This window comes from Heteronotia binoei, chromosome 4 (genome assembly GCF_032191835.1).
Source record: "Heteronotia binoei isolate CCM8104 ecotype False Entrance Well chromosome 4, APGP_CSIRO_Hbin_v1, whole genome shotgun sequence".
Lineage (NCBI taxonomy): Eukaryota > Metazoa > Chordata > Lepidosauria > Squamata > Gekkonidae > Heteronotia > Heteronotia binoei.
This window is the reverse complement of record NC_083226.1, coordinates 49,831,919-49,856,962: the sequence shown is the minus strand read 5'-3', so window position 1 is coordinate 49,856,962 and position 25,044 is coordinate 49,831,919. Positions and strand designations below refer to the sequence as shown.

Below are 25,044 nucleotides of genomic sequence, written 5' to 3'. Positions count from 1 at the left end.
TGTCAAGTGATGATGGTACAGTAAGAAGGCTTGGTCTGGAACTTCTTACCATTGGACCCATAAGTGTTGCACCTTGCCACTGAAGGATTGTAAAAGGTCTGGTTTGTAGGAGAGAGTGCAGGAAAGGATTGAATGCAACCTCCTGTCATTTGAGGGCAAATATATTCTGGTGGCTTTCTCTGCCAATAGACCTAATGATTGAAATAGTTACAGTGTAGGTTTGGATTACACTGGACTGTGAGGTGAATGAGCAAACACTGCTGGGCCCTAGGGCCCAGTATACAGGTTTGGGTAAGACCCAAGTAGTCTTGAAGGTGTCTGATTGAACTGGATCCACTCCAACCTCTGTCTTCTGCCTCCTGCTGCCTTTCTGGACCCTATCAGCACTTCCTCTACAACAGCTACTGCCATGTTAAACATTATTCACATGTGACACCATATGTTTGCAATGGCCCCTTGTGCAAAAACAAACATGGTGGGATGCTATATGTAAAGGATATCTCTGCAGCTTCTTTGGCACATCTTATTACTATGGTTTTCTCTGGCATTTGAGTCCATTTGTTTGCCCATTCACAGATTGAGGAAGGATTATTATGTGCTCAGATTCTGTTAGCCAGTAACAATATATTCTAAAAGTCAAATTTGACCTTGAATTAGCACTGCAGTAAATGTGTAACTCCTATCACTTTCTTCTGGTCTGCATACAATTACAAAAGTAAAAGGGTGTTAAATTATGATTTTGTGGGGCCAGAGTATCCATGTGTGCTGGGCAAGCATTTTCAAATGAAAAAGGAATGAAACCCTCCCAAACATTGAGGATTGTGAATGAAATCTATATGTATGACAGTTTTAAATGTGACAAGAAGATAAATTATCTGTGTTTTGTGCTGGTGTTTTCTGGCTTTGTGCAGTCGATTGTGTTACAGAGATGTGTCATATTGCAGAGTTCTGTGTGCTATGCATAGTTCTATAACAAGTAAAGAATGACGCTAGATTTTGGTTTTGTTTGTTTGATAAATTAAGAACTGGTGCTCTAGCTGAACACTATAGAACAGACCAACCCACAAACCAAAGCTAAATATTTCTCCACCAGTGTGGAATTTTCATGGTGTATTATGTCTTTTAGTTTTCTGTGTGATGGCTTCCAGAATGTTAAGTAAAAGGAGAATGTGGCCCCATTATGTCCACTTTGAAGCTATTCAAAGAATACTTGCCTTGCTTCTAAACATTTTTGTTGAGCTAAGCAGTTGAATAAATGCAATTAATTTATTTTCCAGGAGGTAGATGCCAGCTCTCCTGATTAGTCCCATTGCTTGAGCTGTTCAGGCCAGGTATAGAGTTGTCTTATTGGCTGGCTTTTCTACTGTTTAAATGCAAACACTGTCTTTTGGAACCTTTCTTAAATGATCACAGCACTACCACACCTGATTACTATAAAGTGTGATGCAAACTTTGAGTTCGTGTTTGCTGGATGAGACATCAAATTCTTCCAGTCCAGATCTGCGTAGAGTTCCATGGGAGGCAATGAGACTTGCACTTGACTAGCCCTTCTGCATAAGTGAACTGGCAGACCAAGGGTTCAGTTGGATCTCCCCAAGGTAGCCAGGTGTCAAACTAAGTTACTAAGTCATATAAAGACTGGTTTGTTGTTAAGCGTTAAGACATGCTCCAGGACTTCTCACAGGGAAAAGAGGCCTGTGTCTGAACGAAAGAGACTATTTCAGAATGTTTGTTGCCTTTAGAATGTTTGTTGCCTATTTTAGAAGGTTTGTTGCCTTTGTAATGAAGATAGAGGCAAAAAAACTGACCATACATATGGCTGATTATTAGACTGATGTTACCACTGTGGGTCATCTAATACTTGACATGTTATATTTGGTATTCCATATTTTGGTATTCTATAATTATGTCAGTAACAGAGATTTTGTTGTTAAATCTGTTATCAGCTGAGTTTTAAATTGGTATTATTAAATGTTACTATGTTATATAACATTTTAATCCCTGGAAACCTACTGTAGGGTGTGTGTGTGTATAACATTATAGAATTATTTATTGTGCTGGAACGATGTTATTTGCTATGGCTTCTGAGCTAATGCAGTTAAACTTTTGAACAGAATTGAAAGGACTAAAGGGAACCTCCTCAATCAGGAGTAAACCTCTAAATCCCAGTGCTAGGAAACAACATCAGTGGAAGGCCATAGCCTCTTATTTCCCTACTTCTTGGCTTTCCGGGAAAACTGAGGATGCTGGGAGCCAGTGGTCTGATCCAGCAGGGCTCTTTATGTTCTTATGTAAAGAACGTGAAGTAGAGCCACAGTGAGCCAACAAAGGTTCCAATCCAGATTACATTGTGAAGTTCCACTTATTTCCCCTTTCTGCTGCACACCCTCTTTGTGTTGTTTCCCAGGGTCCCCGTCCTCTGCAAAGATCAGTGAACTGAGGTTGGGAGTGGGGAGGCAGGAGAGTTCTGCTGAACTGATGGAAAATTGAGTCTAGATCCAGCCCTTAGATGATTCCATCAGAAACTAACTACTGCATCACAACTGGTCACTTTTCTTTTGGACAGCTTTGTAGCTTTACCCGCTGTTAGGTGGAACCCCTCCACCTGAAGCCACTCAAATGTTCATTCTCAGAGACAATGCTTTGCTGCTAGGAAAGTGGTTAGCTGGTAGATTGGCTGTCCATACAGGCTATAACCTCATTTGGGACTGGGGAGTGGCAGGCTCCCCAGATGCAGAGGCTGAGAAATTCAGTTACCACAGGGTGAGTTTCCAGAAACTCCTGTTGGGAGAGCAGATGGCTTCAAGGGGTGGGATTGGGGGGGAAGAGAACATAAAGGAGAAATGAAACCTCAAACTGGTGCTCAGAAACAAAAATGCATTGCAACGTGTCATTTTTCCATCTCATTTTGCAATACTTTCAAAATACTGTTTCAGCTGATGTTTGCCAGATAAAATATACCAATGATCTTTTGCCCCAAGGATAATGATTTTTAAACTGCATTGGGCATATCATTTGTTACAGTAAATTTTTATTTTTAAGCACTACTTTGAGTTGGGAACGCTTTATTTGAAAAGGGTGAAATGCCCTTCTATCCTTGGGGCTGTAAGTGCCAAACACTCTACCAGGTTGGAAAACTTTAGTTTCTATTCTTGCAAAAGGCTTGGATTCCGAAAATTATTAGCAAGAATAGTGGTAAGGTTACAGAAATTTTGGCAAATTGAATTAGTGTGGCATCCATAAGCATGGGACCTGACATTATTTTGTATACAAATGCACTTTAGCACTGCTTGTGTGTATTCAGCTCAACACAATGCATGTGAGAAAGATAGACTTCATGGAATGACTCTGAGATGCAGTGACAATGGCACAATACATATGACAAGGGTATATTTTGTTAGTGGTAGTTTATGGTCAGGGGTTTTCAATGAAAGAGTTGGTGGTGGGATCCGTCATCTTAAGTGCCTTTTCCATGCATCACTTTAGGAACTTCCTGGTAGTTGCACTTCTGGCTTCAGTTCTATTGCTTCAGTCCAACACAACTGCCCACCTGGATCTATGAACATAGAGACCAAAGCCTTCCCCCAATGTTGCCTCTTGGCACTGGTATTCAGAGATTTAATGCCTCTGAACATGGAGGTTCCCTTTAGTCCCATGGCTAGTAGCCACTGATAGGCCTATCTTCCATGGATCTGTCTAATTCCTTTTTGAAGCTGTGCTTTGTCTCTGGTGTGCTGCATAGAGCCATCCCGGCAGATACATGGAGGAAGGTACTACAGCTACCAGCCCAACATGGATCATGTGATTCAAGAGTCACTCAGAAACAATAGCTGTTCAGATTGTGCTTTTGTTTCTTTTCAAACATTGCCATCAAGTTCAAATTGCTTTACTGTTTCTGATCTGGGTGTAAAAAATAAAATAAAGCAGATGCTTTCAAAAATGTGTAAGAAAAAAACAGAAGGTATGGGGTGAGGTGGTAATAAGTTAACTGAAAAATGAAATATTTGCTTTGAGATTCTGTCCGTGATCATTGTCACTCTTTTTACCTAAAGGACAAAGCGTGAGGTATTCATGGATTTTTTTTATATATCTAAAGGAAGGTTTAACTGGGAAATATTTGATCACTCAAGCTCAGTTTATAGGTCAAAATACATTATCATCACCCTTTCCTCTAGGAAATCCTGTAAAAACTGTCTTTTGTTTGGTTACTTTTTAACTTTATTTCCTTTCCTCTTGTCTAATTTCTTGCAACCATGGTCAGGTCCTGTCCTAATTTCCGTGGCATTCCTGTCTTATTTGTCTTTGTTTAAGTAGTGGGGCACCATGTTCCTACTGTACAGGCCCATTTTGCTCTTGTGGCATTTAAAAGCATCCTTTATTTGAAGAACTTGGGCATTGCTGAAAGTTATACAAATCAAATATTGTAACATATATACAATATTTCAGTACAAGTTGATATCATGATTAGACAGTTTTGTAGAAGGTTGTTATAGCAGCGCCCGCCTCACGGCCTCACTGGATCTCTTTAACTAAGTCTCTTCGGGGTATTTTACTTAATTATTTGATGGAAATAGAATTCTCTTCGTAGGGGACCACAGCAGCTTTGTAGTTTTTCCCAAAAATATAGGCTCTCAAGAACTTTAACTCAAACCACAGATTTATTATAACACAAAGTCTTAACTTGGGGATATGGGAGATATTTACACAGGCTAACACGTTGCTCAGTTGTTTCAGGCTTTACATTAGCTTTTTCCTTCTTGAGTCTCTCAGGTTCCAGTTCACAGTTTCCCTATAACTCATTCTCCACCTCTAGCCAAGGTCTGGCCTCTTGGGAATGATGTGCCAAATCTCACCCCTCGACTGGAGCCACTACTGCCAGTCCTCCTGGTGTCTCAGACCCACATCCACTCCCTCAACCACCTCACTAGATCTTCAGAGTTGTCTATAGGTGTCTGTGACCGTTCAGGTCTTGACTGACTCACACTTGTTCCTCACACACAGCCCTCTTGGCTGGTTTTGTCGAGCTTGCAGCCTCTGGAAGTCTTTCCCGCCACTGTCTCAAGCTCCTTCACAGGATCAGCTGCCCTCCCAGCCTCGGTCAAGCACGAACTGACCCACTCAGTCTCTGTCAGGCCCCAACACTGACAGACTTCTGACAGGCACCAACTCTGTCAGACACCAACTGACTGAATGACTGCCTCAGCAGATTCTGTCACTCAACCACTTTCCCTCTCTGAGAGCTCCGAGCACTTTGCCCCCACCCTCAGGTCACCTGACGCAGGCCCTGTGCATCTTCAGTTTCTGGTTAACCCCTAGCTTTCCGTCACAGTTGTCTTAATGGTATAAGAAAATCCCTAACCCTAATCTATAGTTTAATGTATTGGTTTTCATTAATGTCGGTCTCAGCATTGTTCCCCCATATTTGTTTACTTTCTATGTAACTTACCTGTTTGGGTATATCCCTGCTTATATTCTGCTAAACTGTATTGTTAAGTCCAATGCTGGTTGCTGTCATTCCTCCGCCCCACCCCCAAGATGCAGGAAAAGCTTGGGATAAATGAGATAGGTCTGCCTCCCTGGTATCAGGCTAGACAGGTGGTAACCCAATAAAAGATTATGGTTCCAAAACTCTGGAACTACCTCCTCAATGAGACTCATCTGACTCCCTCTCTTGGTGTCTCCTGCCAGTGGGTGAAGACATTCCTTCACTACTTCTCTTTCCCCCTCTTCCCTGTTTGTGTATCTGTGAGTTTGTTATATGCTTTATTTGTTTTATATTATATACAATTATTGATCTATCTTTTAAACACTTTTAATGTTTTTATTGTTTGCTGCCTTAGGAACCCCAGTTGGGTAGAAAGGTGACTTAGTAGGGATACTGGGCTCCAGGTGATCAGTTCCACTGGAGAAAATGGATGCTTTGGAGGGTGGACTCTGTAGCATTGTAGCTCACTGAGGTCCCTGTCCTCCCCAGGCTCCATCCCCAAATCTCAAGAAATTTCCTACTTTGCATCTGGAATCCCTATCCCCACCCCCCACTGGTGGCCACGGAGGACCTGGCAACCCTACAACTTACAAACGTTTTAGATAAATAAATATAATTTTATGGCATTATCAGCTCACCATAGTAGAAATTGTATATATGATAGAAGGGGATCTTTGTACAACAATTCAACTAGTTGATCATACAATCAGATGAGCTGTGCTTTCCTTATAATTGCTTGTTCACAGTTTTCATTTTATAGTTGTTCATATGTAAAACATAATTTAAGGCAGTTCCCTTGGACTGAAAATATCCACAAATACACCTGGCTATATAGCGGGATCACCAGGTCATTCTCTGTGGTAGGAGTCCTCCTACCAACAGTCTGCAATTCTCACCAACACTTGGAGCAATGGCAGGAAAAAAATAAACAAAAACAATCACTTTCAGGATGATGGGAGGACATCACTTCCCAGGAAAACCATAGAGTTTTCAGTGGTTCCTAAAGAGACTCAACATTATTTTCATTTTTTGCTCTGGAAGTGATGTCATGGCATTGCCAACAGCACACTACTACATTCCTCCTCTAGTTTCCTACCTGTTGACAGGCTGTTCCTACCTATTGTATGGTACAGCTTCTAGAAAACACAGTAAACTAGGGAGTGTGTTTATGTGTGCACAGAGAGAGAGAATATGTGTCTTGTCTCAAGATAGTTTTCTTCTGATCCATTGTTTTTCTTTTTGCATTAAAATATATATATATATTAATGCCATTGATTTCATGCTGTTCTATCTAGTAATAAGGTGTTGCTAAGAGGGCTGGGCAGGCAATTTTGGATCACTGACCCTTCCTGCAATGACCTGTAGAGTCCCTGAGTGGTTTTCACCACTGTTTTGAGCCAGTTTTCTGTTTCACTTGGCCTTCTTTCTGACTGTTTGCACACTCCCTTTTGTCATCATCTTTTCCTGTCAAGTAATATTTTCTTTCCAAAGTTTGGCTGAGGATGCCAGAGTTGGCCATCATTTCACTTACTCTGTATTTTTTGCCTTGAAGAGCAGATGTTGTTGCAAACAGAAAACTGTATATATTTTATATAATGATTTGCTTGCTTGTTTGTTCTGCCCTTTCTGTCTGCCATGGAAATGAGGCTTACCAATCTATTTCATACTGATAAGGCAACTCACTGTCATGTTCCAGGTGTGAGCAATATAAAGATAACACTTACTAAATATTCCGTGGAAGATGAGGAATTATACTTTTACAAGAGATCTTTATTTGGTGCATTTTTTGGAACACTCCCCTTTTTTATATACATTTCCGAAACCATTTGGAAAATATAGCTAAAACTCGTACTCCCTAAAAATAGCTCTCATTATAAAATATATCCTGAAACTATGTACTTGCCTTTTTTTTGACCTTTGAATGAAATGGATTTAAGTCCCCTGTATGTACGCTAATTATGCAGTTAATGTGCATTTTCCAAATTATGTTTAGTTTAGACTTTCATGAGAAAATTGTTCTTTAAATCTGTAATACATTTGTCAGTATGAAGAAAATCCTGTTTTTGGTGCATATCTTTAATGTATATGGATTAAGCCTGCTTTGCTTTGGCGTGCAAACATAATAACAGCCCCATCTGGTATCATTCTTGAAAAGATGAATTATGGAGTGACACCAGATTCTATTTGCCTGTGGGTTTCCCTTGTAATACATGATCCAAGAGTTGCTTTCCCCTGCTAATTTCCACTAGCAAGAACTGCTGTTGTCCTTTGAAAATTCCATTTTTGTGAAATTACAAATTCAGTATTACAGGTTGTTTCCTTGCCACATTACAGTCTTTATCCATTGGAATGGGGACATTTATTCTTTTGAACAGCAAATATGAAGGCAGCTAATAGGGCCATGATGGTAACTCAAATTGCAGCATGCCTATCTCACTATACTTCTTTCCCCCCTGTTTAATGGGTAAGAGTCTGGCTCACAAGCATTACTCTGTGTTCAAGCACACCCTTCTCTATCCGTGTGTTGGCACTGCTTGGGAGTAATTCAAGTAGAACAGTTGTAATCTTCAAATAAAGTTGAATACCAGTAATTTTTCAAGCAAAGCAGGTGGAAAACATCATGCACATGCAGAGAGCAAATCCACCTTGGAACATAGTCTGTGTTTTCAGTACAGTAGTTCACCATGGTATTTTTCAGACTTTCCACTTTATCGAGTATACTTTTCTTCTAACCTTCTAAAAAGCCTTGTAATGCCTTGATGCTGGGAAAGGGTCCCTGGGGTTGACTTTATTAATGCACATTTATTCTGTTGTTCCAAAATTCAGACAGGACACTGACAATGCAACTAGCAGTTTATGGATAGACATCCCAGTTGACCATTTAGTCTGATGACTCTCCAAGGACAGACAATATTAAATACTCTGTTGCCCAGAAGTGGTCATACTCAACAATGGTGCATCTACAAAACCAGTAGAGTCAGCAGAGCAACCACTTTCAGCTTCTAGCTTCAGTGTAAATCCAGTAGAAGAATGTGTCAATATTGGAAAAAGGAAAATGTGTCAATATTGGAAAAAGGAAAGAATAACAATTACTGAATTGCAACATGGATATTCTTAAGTCCTAAAATAGATGTCCCATTTCCTTAGAACTCTGGATTGCACTTAGAACTTTATTTTTCCAATTTATGATCCACTTTCCAGTCAACAAGAGTTTGGAAGACAGTTCACAAAAACCCTAGTAAACTATTTAATGATTAAACCCCTCATTATAAACCCTATGAAACTTATACAAAAACAAAAATGCTGGGCTTGAACTGGGATTGATGTTTTTGATATTTCTTTTGTCACATAGCATCTTCCATCTTTTATCCTCTGTTTTCCATCTGTAAATCTGATAGGCTGACCTGCCTCACAGAATATTTTCGAGGCAAATGTTACACAGTATCCCGGGCATTAACAATCTTGCTCAATTATATGGGGTGATGATGGCATCAGTAAAAACAGATAAAATGTGTTACTTCTGTAGGTAAGATGAATTAGCTGAAGGATTAAATTCCAATACTTCATTTGAAACCCAGCTCCATGAATTCACAAAATTCAGAATATGTTAGAACAGGGGTCGAACTCATTTGTTATGAGGGCTGAATCTGACATAAATGAGACCTCATTGGGCCGGGCCATGTTGTGCTGGGCCATGTCAGGCCAGGCCATGTGCATACCTATTTAAGATTAGATAGCAGAGATATAAACTTTTTAAAGAATACAGACAATTAAAGCTTTTTAAAAAAAAACCCTTAAAACATGCTTAAACCATTAGAGCTCATTGGTCTTAAAGGTGCTTTCTTTGTATATCTCCCATGGGATCCAGGGGACTGGGTAAAGGAAGCTCTGTCTCCCTACTTCCTCAGGAGAACAGGACAAGGAGGAGCCTCAGCCAATAGAAGGAAGAGAGGCTTGGCTCAGTAGCTCTGCTGTGCAATTGAGAGAGCCTGGCAAAGCAAGCTATCCCTCCCTTCCCTTCCTCCCCAATGGAGAAAATAGAGACTTTGCTCTGTAGCTCCTGTGTGATTGAGCAAGCCTGGCAAAGCAAGCTGTTATGCAGAAGGAAGCAAGAGAGAGGGAGAAGGAAGCAGATGACAGCCGGTTGCTCGGGGACCTGATAGGAGCCCTCTGGAGGGCTGATTCAGCCCCTGGGCCACATGTTTGACACTCCCATTTTAGAACAACTTCATCTACAGATTTTTTGCTAATTATTCCTTCTGAGATGGGCAGTAACATTTTTTCCCTTGTTTGGTTAGTTTCCATAGGTTACAACTTCAAATGAGTTTATGAGCAATTAATATTTTTCAAATGGCTTTTCCCCATGTTGCCTTGCACCTATTAGGGGACAGGTGAATACTGAAAAGGATGTCCAGTTGCTTTGATCCAGACATGGTCCAGGACTTTGAAGGAGAGTCAGACAATAGACTTTGCTTCTTGATTTTTTAATTCCCTCTTGGAAATAATGGCAAAATATAGCATTGCGAGTTCTCTGCGTCATTTGTAATTAAATGTGTGCAGTTATGGATTGAAGATGTTGTATACATGTGTGTCTCTCTGTGTAGTTCCAGCATTCTTAAAATCCTCTGAAGAAAGCTGCACTGACAAACTTTAGAGACTAAACATTTAAGAATCATCAACAGTCTAAATCCTTCTGGCCAATTTCTTTTCTTTTCTTTTTCTTTAATTCAGTGTATGTGCTGATCTCTAACTTTGTCTCAAGTTTAAATTTCTGCTAAAGTCCGTATAAACACTTTTTGTTGGATATGAATTTTTGGTGCAACATCCATTGCCCTGAAAACAAAAATAATACAGAAGACTTTGGTATAAAGCAAAGACAGCATCTCATGATGACATTTTTAGGCAAACAAATGCATTTTTACCTGAAGTCTAGTCATCTTTCCAAATTTAAATTTGGGGTCTGTCACATTTCCCTAGCACTCAGACATCAAGATATGAAAAACTGCCTACCTGACAGATTAAGGTCCTTGTCATAGCCCCTCTGCCTGTAGATGTGAAGCCAGTAGTGGCTAAAGATATGACTTTCCAGAATTGGCACATCTCCAGTGGATCTTCCCCCTTGAGGCTCACCTGGTACCTACCCTACTCCTTTTGAGGTGCCAGGTGAAAACATTTTTCTTTACTCAGGTTATTTATACATTTTATTTGTTTTTATAGTCTTCCTCTAACCCAAAAATTGTTTTATGAGACTCGTCGTAGTGTTTTACAGTATTTTTATTGGACAGGTATTTAATAGTTAATATTTAATGATTTTATGCTTTTTATGATTTTATTTTGTTTCACTTTGCAAACAGAATTGAACAGGTTCTGTGGAAAGGTGGCAGATACATTTTCTAAATAAAGAGAAAATACAATTGTTTTCCATGCTAGTGAATCTGTTGCAATTTAGAATACTGTGAGGAATGTGGGGCCCTAGGCAACTGAAAGCCAGTTTGGCTGAGACCCAGTTTGGTGTAGTGGTTAAGTGTGTGGACTCTTATCTGAGAGAACCGGGTTTGATTCCCCACTCCTCCACTTGCTCCTGCTAGAATGGCCTTGGGTCAGCCATAGCTTGGCAGAGGTTGTCCTTGAAAGGGCAGCTGCTGTGAGAGCCCTCTTAGTCCCACTAGGGTGGCTAAGTCCTGTTCAAGCCCTGGTGGGGGGAACCTCCCCCCACATCACTGGCACGATGAAGTCACCCACAAGTGATGTCATCAAAATGCCAGCATGCATGCGGGCCGCTCTAGGCATTTCCGGGAAAACTCTATGGTCATATGTATATAACCATAAAACCATAAAATCAGGATCAAACATATGGTACACTAGTTAAAACTATAAAATCATAAAATCAGAATCAAACATGGTACATTAGTTAAAATCAAGTGGCAAAATCTGCAATTCCCTCCCATTTCCAGCATGAGAGTGCCTTGTGGATATGGAGGAGAGGTGAAGATCAGTCAAGGACGTGGACAACAAGGGAAGGGTGGACTAGAGCCTAGAATTGCCTAATACCAGCAACTGGATGAGGAGACTTGCTGGGAGCAAAGAAAGGCCTAGACCACAGTTGCCAGTGACACAGTGAGCACCAGAGGTGACATAATCGTAGGGTTGCCAAGTCCAATTCAAGAAATATCTGGGAACTTTGGGGGTGGAGCCAGGAGACTTTGGAGGTGGAGCCAGGAGTAAGAGTGTGACAAGCATAATTGAACTCCAAGGGAGTTCTGGCCATCACATATAAAGGGACCACACACTTTTAAAAAATGCCTTCCTTTCATAGGTAATCATGAAGAATAGGGGCACCTCCTTTGGGGGCTCATAGAACTGGACCCCCTGGCCCAAGCTTTTTGAAACTTGGGGGGTGTTTTGGAGAGAGACACTGGATGCTACACTGAAAATTTGGTGCCTCTACCTCAACATACAGCTCTCCCAGAGCCCCAGATACCTGCGAATCAATTCTTCATTATTTCCTATGGGAATAAGTCTCCATAGGGAATAATAGAGTTCCCAGCAGACATTTCCCTCCCCTCCTCCCAGTTTCTGATGACCTTGAAGCGGGGGGAGGGCCTCCAAACCGGGAGATCCCCTGCCCCCACCTAGGGATTGGCAACCCTACATAATCGTGCCACCAGCAATGTGGGAATGCTCTGGTATTTCAACAAAAACTCTGTTAGAAGTCATTTTTACTGCGGAGATTTTGCCCAAATACCAGAGCAACATGATGATTGCTGGCAACATGATGATATCTCTGCTGGTACACACCAGAAGTGACAAAGCCATGTTGCCAGTGACACAGGCTTGGGCTTTCTTTTGCTGCTGGTAAGTTTTCCACCAGCCACCTGATCAACACTGGAGGAAGGTCTCCAGAAAGCGGGATCCCCCACCCCTGCAGGGGACTGGCAACCCTACGTAATGCCTGAGCTATCACTAACAATGAGCCCTATCTCAGGACAAGGAGGACTTGTAGGCTGGTGGCAGGAACTGGTAGGGAAATTTGGGTAGTTACAGAACTCTGAACCACAGAGCCAAGAAGTCTGGGAAACATGTGGCAATACAGATATGAGAACTGGAGTCCTGATGTCAGCTAGAGAGCCAGCATGGCATAGTGCAGGGGTGGCCAACTGTAACTCTCCAGAAGTTTTTTGCCTACAACTCCCGTCAGCCCCAGCCAGCATGGCCAATGGCTGGGGCTGATGGGAGTAGTAGGCAAAAAACATCTGGAGAGCTACCATTGGCCACTTTTGGCATAGTGGCTAGCTTGTTGGACTAGGATGTGAAGGAACTGTGTTCGAGCATGTTCTCTACCATGGAAGATTGCCAGGTGATCTTGGACCCATTGCACTGTCAGCCTGATCTACCTCACAGGGTTGTTGTCAAGATAAAGTAGAAGAGGGGGAGAATTATGTGATAAGCTGTTTTGGGTTGCCCCTGGGGAGAAAAGCAGAAAATAAATATTTTAAAAATATTTATATCTTTGCTGGTCTGTTTCTTAAGATGATGGATTGAGAGGCAACAGAGGCATCTCCCCAAAAAAGAACCCTACCACCCATCCATGTTCATTTTTAATAACATTAAGAATAAATGCAGTGCAACTTTATTAACTTTTATGATGGCTCTAGAATTACAGTGATGTAGGACGTATTCATCCCAAGAACATTTATTTGAAGGCCAAACCTACCTTGCCTTCTGCACAAAGGCCAGCATTTAGTTCATTTCAGTGATGATAAATTATTTGCATCAGAAATGCTGACTCCCGAAAACCTGAGATTTGGGGAAATGTTATTTATGCTAAAAGAATTAATTCCTAATAGTTTTTGGTCTCCTGCTTTACTACTTCTCGTCTTGCTCTCATTTTGGGTTATTATCCCATACTCTATCCCATATGTGTGCCTTTGGCAGCCCAAGAGGTATGATTTGTGTTTTGATTTTCCTAGCCAGTTTGCTGACTGCAGTGACTGTTGTTGGCATTTTGCCAGCTGGTTGTTTATTTTGTTACTGCTACAGCAAAACTATCCATAAGGTGTGTGGGTTTCTTTAGGTTGCCAGGGTAGTTGGTCTATCTACTGCAGGCCTCCTTTTCTCAACTTTAAGTAAACTTGAGCCGAAACAATCTTTTTTAGTTTCATTTTCACTATAGCTATAAACATCTATTTTTTAAATTTGTTTTTGGCTTCACCTTTGAAATTTGGCATTTTACATCACTTTCCAGACATGATGATGAAGTACACAAGAGCACCTAAAGTATGGGTGGAAATTCCTGGAGATTTGGGGGCGGTGCTTGGTGAAGTGAGGGAGCTCAGCTGAAATTTTCTCTCTCCCCCAATCAGCAAAACAAAAGTCCTAAAGTATTTATGTACCAACTGCAGGACTTCCATTTCTCTTAGAGGCTGTGAGGTTGCCATTAGGGTTGCCAAGTCCTACCTTGGCTGTGGCAGGGGAGTCCTCTGTTGCACACAGAGCACATGCAACGTGACATCACCAGGCACATCATGTGGGGGAGGCTCTAGCATTCGGGGTAAAAACTCAGAATTTTTACCCCAAATGGTAGAGCATCCCCTGCGCAACTTCACTTCCAAGTGATGTTATCGTGCCAGGCACATCGCACAACAACAGAGTTTTGGGGGAGCGGGGATCCTACCAGTGGCCCACTTTGTGCTGGCAGGTTGGGGGGCTCCAAACCAGAGAAGACCCCACCCCCGGCAGGAGCTTGGCACTCCTAAAAACCATAGAATCCACCCTCCTGGCAGGAGCTTGGCAGCCCTAAATACCATAGAGTCCACCCATTTCTTCCTGGACACTCATCTCTGTACTCTAAAGATCAGTTATCGTTCCTGAACTAGCCTAGAGAGGACCACTGAGGGAAAATCCTGAGCCTTGGGAACTGTACAGTCTCTGAAATTTCCTCATTCAGCTCAGATAAAGACTAGGGAAAAACATTCATTTATATACAATCTGTTAATCTTTTCCCAAGCCCATGGAACAGGTAATACCTTGTAGCTAATAGCCAATGATGGACCTCTGCTCCATATATTTATTCAATCCCCTCTTAAAGCCATCTATGCTTGTAGCTGCCATCACCTCCTGTGGCAGTGAATTCCATGTGATAAGGTCCCTTTAAATGTGATAAGCAGAACTCCCTTCAAAATTCAGCTGTGCTTGTCAGAACCTTTCTCCTGGTTCCACACCCAAGTCTCCTGGCTCCACCCCCAAAGTCCCCAGATATTTCTTGGGTCAGATCTGGCAGCCCTATTTTGTAGGACTAGCACTTCTGCCAAGGCCGGCTCTGAAACCAGGCAAACCAAGTAATTGCCTAGGGCGCCGGCCTTTTGGAGGCACCAAATTGGTCCCTCCATGTGACTCGGTGATGTTATCAGTGAAGGGGGAGCAGAAGTTAGCCTTGCCTAGGGTGCCAGACTGTCTAGGGCCAGCCCTGACTCCTGCAATTTACTAGGAGGGAAGTTAACCTGTGTCCCTACTATTCTCCTGCTTGCACTGAGGCCTTCTTAAAGAGGCAATACACAACAGTGTTCTTCAGTGAAGCCTCTATCAAGGATTGGCTGGCCTGATATAGTGGCTTAGAATCTTTGGTTGCTCAAGGAACTAATCAGTTTGCAGTCTGACTTCTGTGAGGGAAGGGAAAACTATCAGTTTGGCTGGGATTAAAACCTCATACATGATCCTGAGATGGTAATTTTGCAAGTTGTAGCTTCTACAGTCACTGCAGCATTGTAGTGATACTGAGGGGGATGGCAGGGCTAAAAACACTGTGAGGCAGCTAAATTTCATATGTTAAATTGGACTAAAGCTCCTAATATTGTGTTATGATACATCATATAATACCCTTGCATCCATTTGATAAATAGGTGGAACACCTGAGCTGGGCAGCTCTGTCCTCACCCAAAAACACCTGAAACTTTACACCGATTGTACATTGTTTACAAATTGGATCAACAGAAACCGTGCATTTAAGCAAAGGCATTTAAACCAAGGCACACCTTATGTGTGTGGATAGCTATTTGCACTTTCATTTCAGCAAAGTATTAAGGGTGGAACATGATTAAGATTCTGTAACTATTGGGTTAAGATGAATTTGTGTACCACAGTATGTTTTTGGTCTATCAAAGAAAGTTGTACCAGTTTAGCTGTTTAGGTGGCCAACCCAACAGTGTTTTATTCCATTTTTTATATTGTACAATGTGCTGGGTGGTGGGTTCTGTGCTTAAGAAGTGATAAATGTTTGTTACAGGGCTTTTTCTTTTGTAGAAAAAGCCCATCAGGAACTCATTTGTATATTAGGCCACCCCCCCTGACATCACCATTGTTTCTCACACGGGTTTTTTTGCAGAAAAAGCCCATCAGGAACTCATTTGCATATTAGGCCACACACCCCTGACACCAAGCCAGCCAGAACTGTGTTCCTGTGCATTCCTGCTCCAAAAATGCCCTGATTCTTTACATTAGTAATCATAATCCTAAATTAACCTGCATCAGGGCCTAGTGTAATGCTTCTAGTCAGGATGGGTATGCACAGAGAACCTTAACCATGATGTGGAGGCATTTTTTAATTCCAAAGAGTTTGGATGTGTTGAACTATGTTAGTTTAATGTTCATCTCAAATTAAGTGAGGTCGGCTTTCTCATACAGTTTAGAGAAAAAACAGATCTTCTGTAACTCAAGCATCATGTTGGCCATGTTATAGTTAGGGGAAAATGATTTTAAAAAAACCCAAAAAGAGCTTGGACTTTGTCAGAAACTGTGATGTTTAGGTTGAAATTTTCTTTCTGTTCCTGATCTGCAAATAGTCGTAATTCTTTATTCCACAGCATCTGTTCTTTTATTCCAGTCAGCCTTCAGTATTTCTAAAATTTGTATTTTGATCTGGTAATATTTACACTCTTTTATATGTGTGCCAATCACAGGTGGTGGTAAGTTTAGGTTATTTACATATGAGAGGTTTTCTTTTCATTGTTCAAGTAATTCTTTTCTTTGCCTGAATACTCCAGATAAAGTCCATGGGGAGGGGTGGGGGTTAAGGTTAACCCATTATGAAGCAGAGGAAAACTTTTTTTTTTTTGCCAATGTGACTGCATCCAGTCACCATGCAGGTGCTGCTTGGGGGCATACTTCATTAGGAAAAAAGATTTACATTTTCAGTTGGGGAAAAGGTGAGAAATTATGTTCATAGAAATGTGCGATGTTGTGGCAAGTTGTTGTATGCATGTATGTTCATTACTCAATTATTGTAGATGGTATGTCTGAATCAGCCATAGGATCTTGTATCCACAACATGATAACAGACTATTGCAAGCCACTCTGCATCTAGCAGATAGTAATGTGTCCTAAAGAAATCTCGTTTGAACCCAGGATTGTTGAATAGCTACTCCCCAGTCTCAAATGTACCATTCTTGAGCAAGGTGATCAAATGAGTGTTTACTGCGCAATTTAAGGGATTCATGAATGAAGCAGATTATTTGGATCCATTCTAGTCTAGTTTTAAGCTTGGATGAGGGACTGAAATAGTCTTGGGTGGATGGCCTATGCTAAGAGATGGGAATGGGGATTTCTGCTGTGGTGTATGCCCCAGTAACATCTAGATTAGACTATTGTAATGTGTTCTACATGGTGTGCCATGGAAGACTGACTGGAAGCTACAGTCAGTACAGAATGCTGCAGCCAGAGTGTTGACCTATATAACTTGAGGCCAGCACACCTGAAGTATTGCAAACTCTCTTACTAACTTACGCAAGCACTCCAGTCATCCTTTGGGGCCCTGATCATACAATGCTAGATGAGTAACAGCCTGAGAAAGGCTCTTCTCAGTTATGGCACCAAAACTTAGATGACTCCTTTTGGAGAGGGAGTTCTGTCTCCCTCTGTTGTTGTCTTCTACCAGTGGTGAATTTTTTTTTTTTTTGTTTGACATTCCATTGCTAACTCTTATTGACCTTCCTCCCCCTGACTGTAAGTTTTTTTCTCTTTGGTGAGTATTTGTGTGTGTCTGTGTGCACGAGTGCCTGGAAGTCATGCCTGACTTCAGGTGACTCCCAGTGAGGCTTGGGCATTCAGAGAGGTGGCTTGTTTGCCTGCCTCTGCATCCCAGTCCTGGTATTCCTTGGAGGTTTCCCATCCAAGTACTTGTCATGGTCAGCCCTACTTAGCTTCTGAGATCTGGAAAAGAGCAAGCTTGCCTGGGCTATCCAGGTCATAGCTTTAAAGGGTGTTTTATTTTGATTGTTTGTTACCTTGGAAACCCTAGATTGGGTAAAAAGGCAACTTTAAATTGTTTTAAATAAACACATAGGCCTCCCCTGAAAGCCAACTTGGAGGCTCCAGTTAGTGCAGAATTCTGCAGCTCAGTTAACAGGAACTAGGCAGAGTGTGCATATTAACTTCATTCTGCAGTCACTCCACTGCTGCTATTAGTTACCAGGTTCATTTCAAGATACTTGCTGTCACCTTCAGAACTCTTCATGGCTTTAGACCTTCCCATCTCCAGGATCCCCCTTTCCCCTATGCTCCATCATAGTGGAGTCTTTGCAGAATTAATGTGCCATGCATGTTCAGCCTGGTGCCTAATAACAACTGGGCTGCCATGCATCAACTGGAGTTGTCTTTAAGAACAGACTCATGTAGAATGCATTACCATAGACTTGCATCAAAGTAACCACTACATGGATCTATGTGGCCGGGTCAGCCAAGTCAAAGTAGGGGACATCTTCAAGGGTACATGAAGCTGGCGGAATGCCTCTTCTGCACCTGCATTAATGTCCTTCTCCAATAGTAGGGCTAGATCCGGTATGATTCCTAGGCTCAACCAACCCAGTGAGTATCAGCTGGACACCCTCAAAGGTGAGGAACACCATGTCCCTCAAGGCCTCAGCTTTCCCAGCTAGCATTACTTCAGTCTTGTCAGGGTTCACGTTCAACTTGTTCATCTGTAGCCATTTAACCACAGCATTAGGAGTGTGTATTCACAATATACCCAAGAAATATTTCGACATCTTGAGAAAATCCTGGGTATATTCATGAATTACCAGTTACCAGCTCTTTGTTGGGCTTCAGTTTTCAAGAGGCTGCAGAAGACAGACCCCAACAACTCAACTTGGGGATGGCTGGCTTCTCCTGCAACCTGGTTTAAACTGAACTGCAAGAGAAGTCAGCCCAGGATCAGCCTTGGCGGGGGCCGGCTCGTCTTGCAGCTCTGTTGAAACTGAGCTGCAAAAGAGGATCAGCTGTGGCAGCAGGAGCTGAGAGCTCTGTGCTGCCTTGGCTGTAGCCAGCTCCTCTTGCAGCTCAGTTTAAACCAAGCTGCAAGATAAGTCATCCAGGGATTGGCCTGGGCAGCGAGAACTGGGAGTTGCTCATCATCTTGGGTGGAGCTGGCTCCTCTTGCAGCTCAGTTTAAACCAAACAGCAAGAGACGTCAGCCCAAGATTGGCTGGGGATGCAGGAGATGAGAGCTTCATGGAGTGGAGCTGGCTCCTCTTGCAACTCAGTTTAAACTGAGCCGCAAGACAAGTCAGCCCAGGATCAGCTGAGGAGGCAGGAGCTGAGAGAGCCCCTATTCCTTGGCTTGGTGTTGGCTTCTCTTGCTGCTCAGTTTAAACCAAGCTGGATGAGAAATCAGCAAACTGGAAAATACCAGGAAAAAAATCACACACATCCCTGCCATGGTTCAGTATCTCTATTGAATAGAAATGCCAGGTAGGGATCCCTCCAGAATTACAGCTCATCTTCAGAATATAGAGATCAGTTCTCCTGCAGAAAATGAATGCTACTCTGTGGCATTATACCCCACTGAGGTACCTGTTCTTCCTAGGTCCCATCCTCAAATTTCCCAAGTTTCCCAACCTGTATCTGGCAACCCTAATCCATCCATACTCCACCAATGACCTGGGAACCCTACTATGACATCATTAGGTAATTTAGATTGAAAAATATAGAGCTGAGTATCATAAGCATATTGATTATGGAGCATAAGAACATAAAAGAAGCCATGTTGGATCAGGCCAATGGCCCATCCAGTCCAGCATTCTGTCACCCAGTGGCCAAAAACCAGGTGCCAGCCTACACCAAATCCACAAATGATTCCTCCTAAATTTTTTACATAAAGACTGAATAGCATGGAATCTCATGAGACAAGTCTCACTCTGATGAGAGTGGGTCTCCAACAGCAACCCCCTGAGAGTTGCCAGTAAGGAATGATTTAAACCAGTCTAGGGCAGAATACTTAATCCCTGCCCCCCCCCCCCCCAGATATATATGAAGGGAATCAGACCTTGAATTCAGCAGGAGCTCACAGGAGCACAGCTCCTGAACCTTTCTGAGGGTTCCCCCTCCTCCTTCCCACCTTGCCCATTGAATAGTAGGTGCAGCTGCATAACAATCCCTGGATGAGCTCCACCACCTATTTTTCTACAAAACGACCCCTGGAGGTGGCAATTGTGAACACCATGAAATGCAAGAAATACAATTTGTGTCATTTCTATTTAAAACTCAGGAATACAAAATAAGCACAGTGGTCATTCATTACATTGTTTCTTTTAGACCTGGTTAATACAATTAAAACTGTTGTTAATTCAAATTCAGTTAATTATTTATTCAGCATTTATTTATGCTACAATAAATATTTGAAGTAACAAAAATATCCTTTTAGTTTCCAAGGAATGACAGCAATTTTAACATCCAATAAAATGTATTCTGTCATGGAGTTTATTTTTTTTTTTAATTTCAGTATTTATATCTTCATTTTCTCTCCGGTGGGGACCCATAGCAGTTTACAGCATCGTTTTCTCCTTATTTTAATCCTCACCACAACCACACTGTGAAGTAGGAATGGCTGAATTTGTGTGAATTGCCCTAGTTCACCCAGCAAGCTTCCACGGTAGAGTGCAGATTCAAACTTGGGTTTCCTGCAGCTCTTAGTCCAAAACTATAACCACTAGGATGCACTGGCTGTGAAATAATAAACATTGTATACTGAAATAATAACTAGTGTATATTCTATAGGTGTGTTTACACTACATGGGATAATGCTTTTTGCAACTGGATTTTTGCTATACTTACACAGTAAAAATCCAGTTGGAAAACACATTATTTAGTGTAGTGTGAACGCACCCTATGTCAAAGAAATCAAATGTGAAAGTCAATTATATCCTAGGAAATTGAACCGTATTGTCTGTGAACCCTTGTTGGACAGGAACTAATTGGGACAGGCAGCAGCAAAATTATACTTGCTTGGGGTTATAAAATAAACTGATGGGACTTAAATTTGACACAAACAAGAAATGCTGGATTGTACAATGTCTGTGCTGCTCAAATAGTATGGAAGTGAAGATGGCACCCTTAACTTAAAATTTCAATGGCTTCTGGAGTATGAATGAGATTGTAAATGCCTTAACCCTCCTCTTAAACTGAAGGGATGCTTACATTTTTAGAATCACGTTTTTAGAAAGGAGAACAATTTAATTACAGTAGCCATCTATACTGTAGGCTTACGGTGGCAAAACTTTTTCTTTCCACTGAAGTGCTACAGTGGAATGTCCCTCCTGTTCAAAATAAAACTAGCTTTAGAATACCCTTTAAAACTAACTCTTCATTTAAAAAAAACATATTTCAGTAGAAAATGGATTAATTAATTTAATTTTAAAAAGTATTGGAATGTGCAACATTCTAAGTTTCTAGTTTTCTAACTGGGGCACAAATGGACACCTTACTGAACCCATATGCCTTATTTGTTGCCTTTGAACAAGAATGTTATCTCTTTTGACAATGGCCTGAGAACTGAAATTTCTGAGCAGTCAATTTCAAAGTAATCACATGTTGCTATTCCACCACACATTTTCAGTGAGAGAGTAAAATACATCGCATGGAAAAAGACACTGAACAGTCAGAATTGCCTAGTTGACCAACCTACTGAATTGGTAAGATGCAGATAATGATGGAAGTTAATTCTTCTTTATAAAAGCTGCTCAGGAATTTCTCTTGAGTAGAGAATTTTGTGGATTAGTATGATGACATGCTGTAATATGTGCTTTTGTTTGTTTGCATGTAGGAGCTGTGAGGGGCGAAATATCAGATACAGGACATGCAGCAATGTGGTGAGTGAAGCGTAATTCTACTCCGGTGCTACTGCAGTAGAATGTCAGTCCTCATACCAGGAAACAATTTGGCTCACGGCAGAGAGGCACTCTGCATAGACAAGAGACAAAAATATAGGTGTTGGGTAGAAAGATGTAATACATGATTATTCGTGTTTAAATCTTTTCGTTAGGAAAGTCATTATCACACAGTCCATGTTCCTGATGTAGGAACAATATTCACAAACCCAGGTCCTCTCAAAGGTCCCAAATGCCCTTGGTGACTTCTAGCTGTTGAGACTCTTAGCCATAAATAATAATAATAATAATAATAATAATAATAATAATAATAATAATAATAATAATAATAATAATAATAATATTGTATCATCAGAACTGATATATTTATGGTAATATTTATGAACATCTTAAACTCTGTAATATGACAAAATCACATGAAATATGCAATATGAAACAGAGCACATCACATTTGGGTCCAGTAGGGGTGTGCATAAAAACAAGTTGCTAAAACTTATCAAATTTCAATTAACAGGTGTCTAAATGTGAGACCCTCTTTGACATTGGTATAGCAGCCTGAATAGCCAGAGCTTGTCAGAACATGGAAGCTACACAGGGTTAGTAGTAGTTAATTTTGCCAATGGTTAGTTCTTGAATGGGCACCACCAAGGAAGACTATGCAAAACCACCTCTACTCATCCTTAACCTTGAAAATGCCATAGTCTTTGGGTTGCATAGCTTTATGTTTCCTCTTACTTTGCAGAACTGTGTTAGAGTCTTGCTTGGGACATTGAAATCTTTCTTTAGTCTAGCCAAGGGCAGTCCTCCTCACTGACAGCAGCTGGGGCTGCTTGCTGCTTTGTGGGTTATCTTACCGCGGCACTCATGCTTCACCAGGACATTGATGAGAGCAATCAGGTTAATTTGTGTCATTCAAGAGTTGTACTGCAGGCTCTGTGGAGTATGACATGGGAGAAATGAAAGAGACCCTGTCAAAGTCAATAAGATTCAGATTACTATAATGGCTCTTTCTAGGTTTGCAGGAGCAAGTGCAACACGCTGGTCTTGGAGTGCTACCTTCAGCATCAAAGGAAATGTAATGTAATGTAATGCTGCTCCATGTTAGTTTGTTGTCACTAGATTGCCTAGCTGAGAAGCTGGGATAACACCTCAACTTGTTTATTGGAGCAGTGGAACTTTTCCAAGACAAAGAATAATCTTTTCTTTAAGAAATGTTCTTTTTAGGATTGGCTCAAGCTTGGGGCAGTGAACAGGCTAAAGGTTTCCCTGAGAATAAAAGTTCACGGCTTGCTTTCTAGTAATGTAATATGTAGAATAGTGTCTGCAGAACAGGAGCTGACTAGAGAAGCTGGTCTGTAGCCTGCTGCCACCACTTAAGCTTTCTGTTGTAAACCTCTCAGAAGGACTCAGCAATATACAATTCTGGACATGACATGTGCTTTGAGGCAATAGACAGCTATCTCATGCAGGAGTGAGCTTTCAGTTGACTCTGATTGGCTAGATCTACTTTTAATGTTAGTTTTAACAGACTAGGGTAGGGTTGACAGGCTTAGCTTAGCAGGACAGTTCTTAGTGGTTGCTAAATAAGAGCAAAACTACAAGGGATGGTAGATACAGATCCATCCTGTGCCCACTGACACCATTTTAAACGTATTTATAGTTCCTGAAAAATTGCCACGAGGCCCTGATCTGGTTCAAATGTATGGTGTGGTGGTCCCTGGAGGTCTTGTCCTCTCACCTGTTTTCAGGTAGGGAGACAGCCTCCCTCCCAGCTGTTTGTACATTTGAAAATGCATGGGGGGTAGTTGCTGGGGCTGCTGTGGTGCATGCCCAATCCAGATCTGAGTCTTGCAGCAATTTTTAAAGGACTACAAATTAAAATGGCATCAGCAGCCACAGGTTGGATTGCTTGTACTTTGTCCCCAGTGCACTTTCCCCACAGGGCTTGTTCAATATACATATTCTTGAGACACTATAACGAGACTTCTGCTTCAAAAAATGCTTTGTAATATTTGGATTTTTAAAAATAAAGCATAGAAAATGTAAAAGTGGACAATATTTTGAAGTAAGAGTTTACAATCCATAAAATAAATAATTTTAAAGAACCTGCTTCTAGGGCACTTCCAGGGCACTGATCAGTTCTTGTTATCATGTAGTTTATTGGGACTTTTCAATGGCTAGTTAGTTGTCAACCAGTGAAAGGTTTTAACTAGTTTCTTATTATGTTTTAGATATCCATGTGGTAAGTTTATACAGGGCTTTTTTTTTTTAGCAGGAATGCACAGGAAAGCAGTTTCAGCTGGCTTGGCATCAAGGGGTGTGGCCTAATATGCAAGTGAGTTCCTGCTGGGCTTTTTCTACAAAAAAGCCCTGATAACATCCAGTACACCCACATCAATACTGGATAACTCTTCTAAATATTTTTTTTGGGGGGAGGCGCAGTATAACATTTTCAGCCAGTGGAAGGTTATTTGCTTCACAGGTGAAAAGATCTTGGTCCATTGTGCTATGTTATCTTAAGGCATTTCCCAGCAGTGTGCAGTTTTGCAGCACTGATTCAGCAACGGATAGGCTGAGTTCCATCATAGCCAACCATTTTAAACACTCAGGCTTGATCTAGGTCCAGGGACAAAGCTCTTTGCATAACACCTTGTATTTCTTGTTCATACAGTTGTCTCCTTAAAAATAGAGCTATGGCTATTAAAAGGCAGTTATTCTGTTTAAATGGGGAGACAGAGAGAACGGGAGAGAAGATGACAACAGGAGTGAAGTGTGCCCATGAGCCAGGTCACACTAGATCAACTACAAGGAGCTATCCGTTTTGGTAGTTGCTACAGGTTCTTATGGCAGTCCTAGTGCCCTACTGCTGTTACTCAGCCATTTACCCTCCTCCACCTGTTACAAGTATCTTCAGGAGATAGAGCTCAAGGACAACAAAGTTTTTGTTTCTCTTTTGCTAGCTTCAGTGGTGCTGTTGCTGAATCAGTCCAGAGATGTCTGTGGTCTGGCTTGGGGGAAGAGAAGCACAGTTCCCCTATTTTTTCTTCTAATATGAATGTGTGGTAGAGGAGCAAATTATATTACGAAGGGAGACGGTCTCCTTTTATTGCTAGATTAATTATGCATAGAAGGTGCCGTAATTAATCGTGGCAGTGCCAATGCCCCTCATACTGTACTTCTCAAAAGCCTGGTAACAAGCACAGTAACTAAGGCTTGTTTGCTCTGTTAATGCTGAGCCATAGGGGTTTATTTATCTGTCTGGAGGAAATCCATTGCCCCAGTTGTGTGTTCAAGAATGAGCAGTACACAGCAAGAGGCCATCATGGTTTGCCTGTGCTTTGAGAATAATTCTCAACAGCGAAGACAGCAGCCAAATTTTTGCTCCAGGTGCCATAGTAACACGTC

At 41.5% G+C, this 25,044-nt stretch overlaps 1 protein-coding gene across 2 annotated transcripts in view; it reads left to right on the top strand.

Annotated features, from left to right (window-relative positions):
• ADAMTSL1 (ADAMTS like 1) overlaps positions 1 to 25,044 on the top strand; it is a 703,777-nt gene that overhangs the window by 375,597 nt on the left and 303,136 nt on the right. For both annotated transcript variants that reach the window (XM_060237245.1, XM_060237246.1), the window contains one exon: positions 21,576 to 21,621. In XM_060237245.1, coding sequence (XP_060093228.1) covers positions 21,576 to 21,621 — 46 coding nt within the window. The remainder of the gene's footprint in view (positions 1 to 21,575; positions 21,622 to 25,044) is intronic.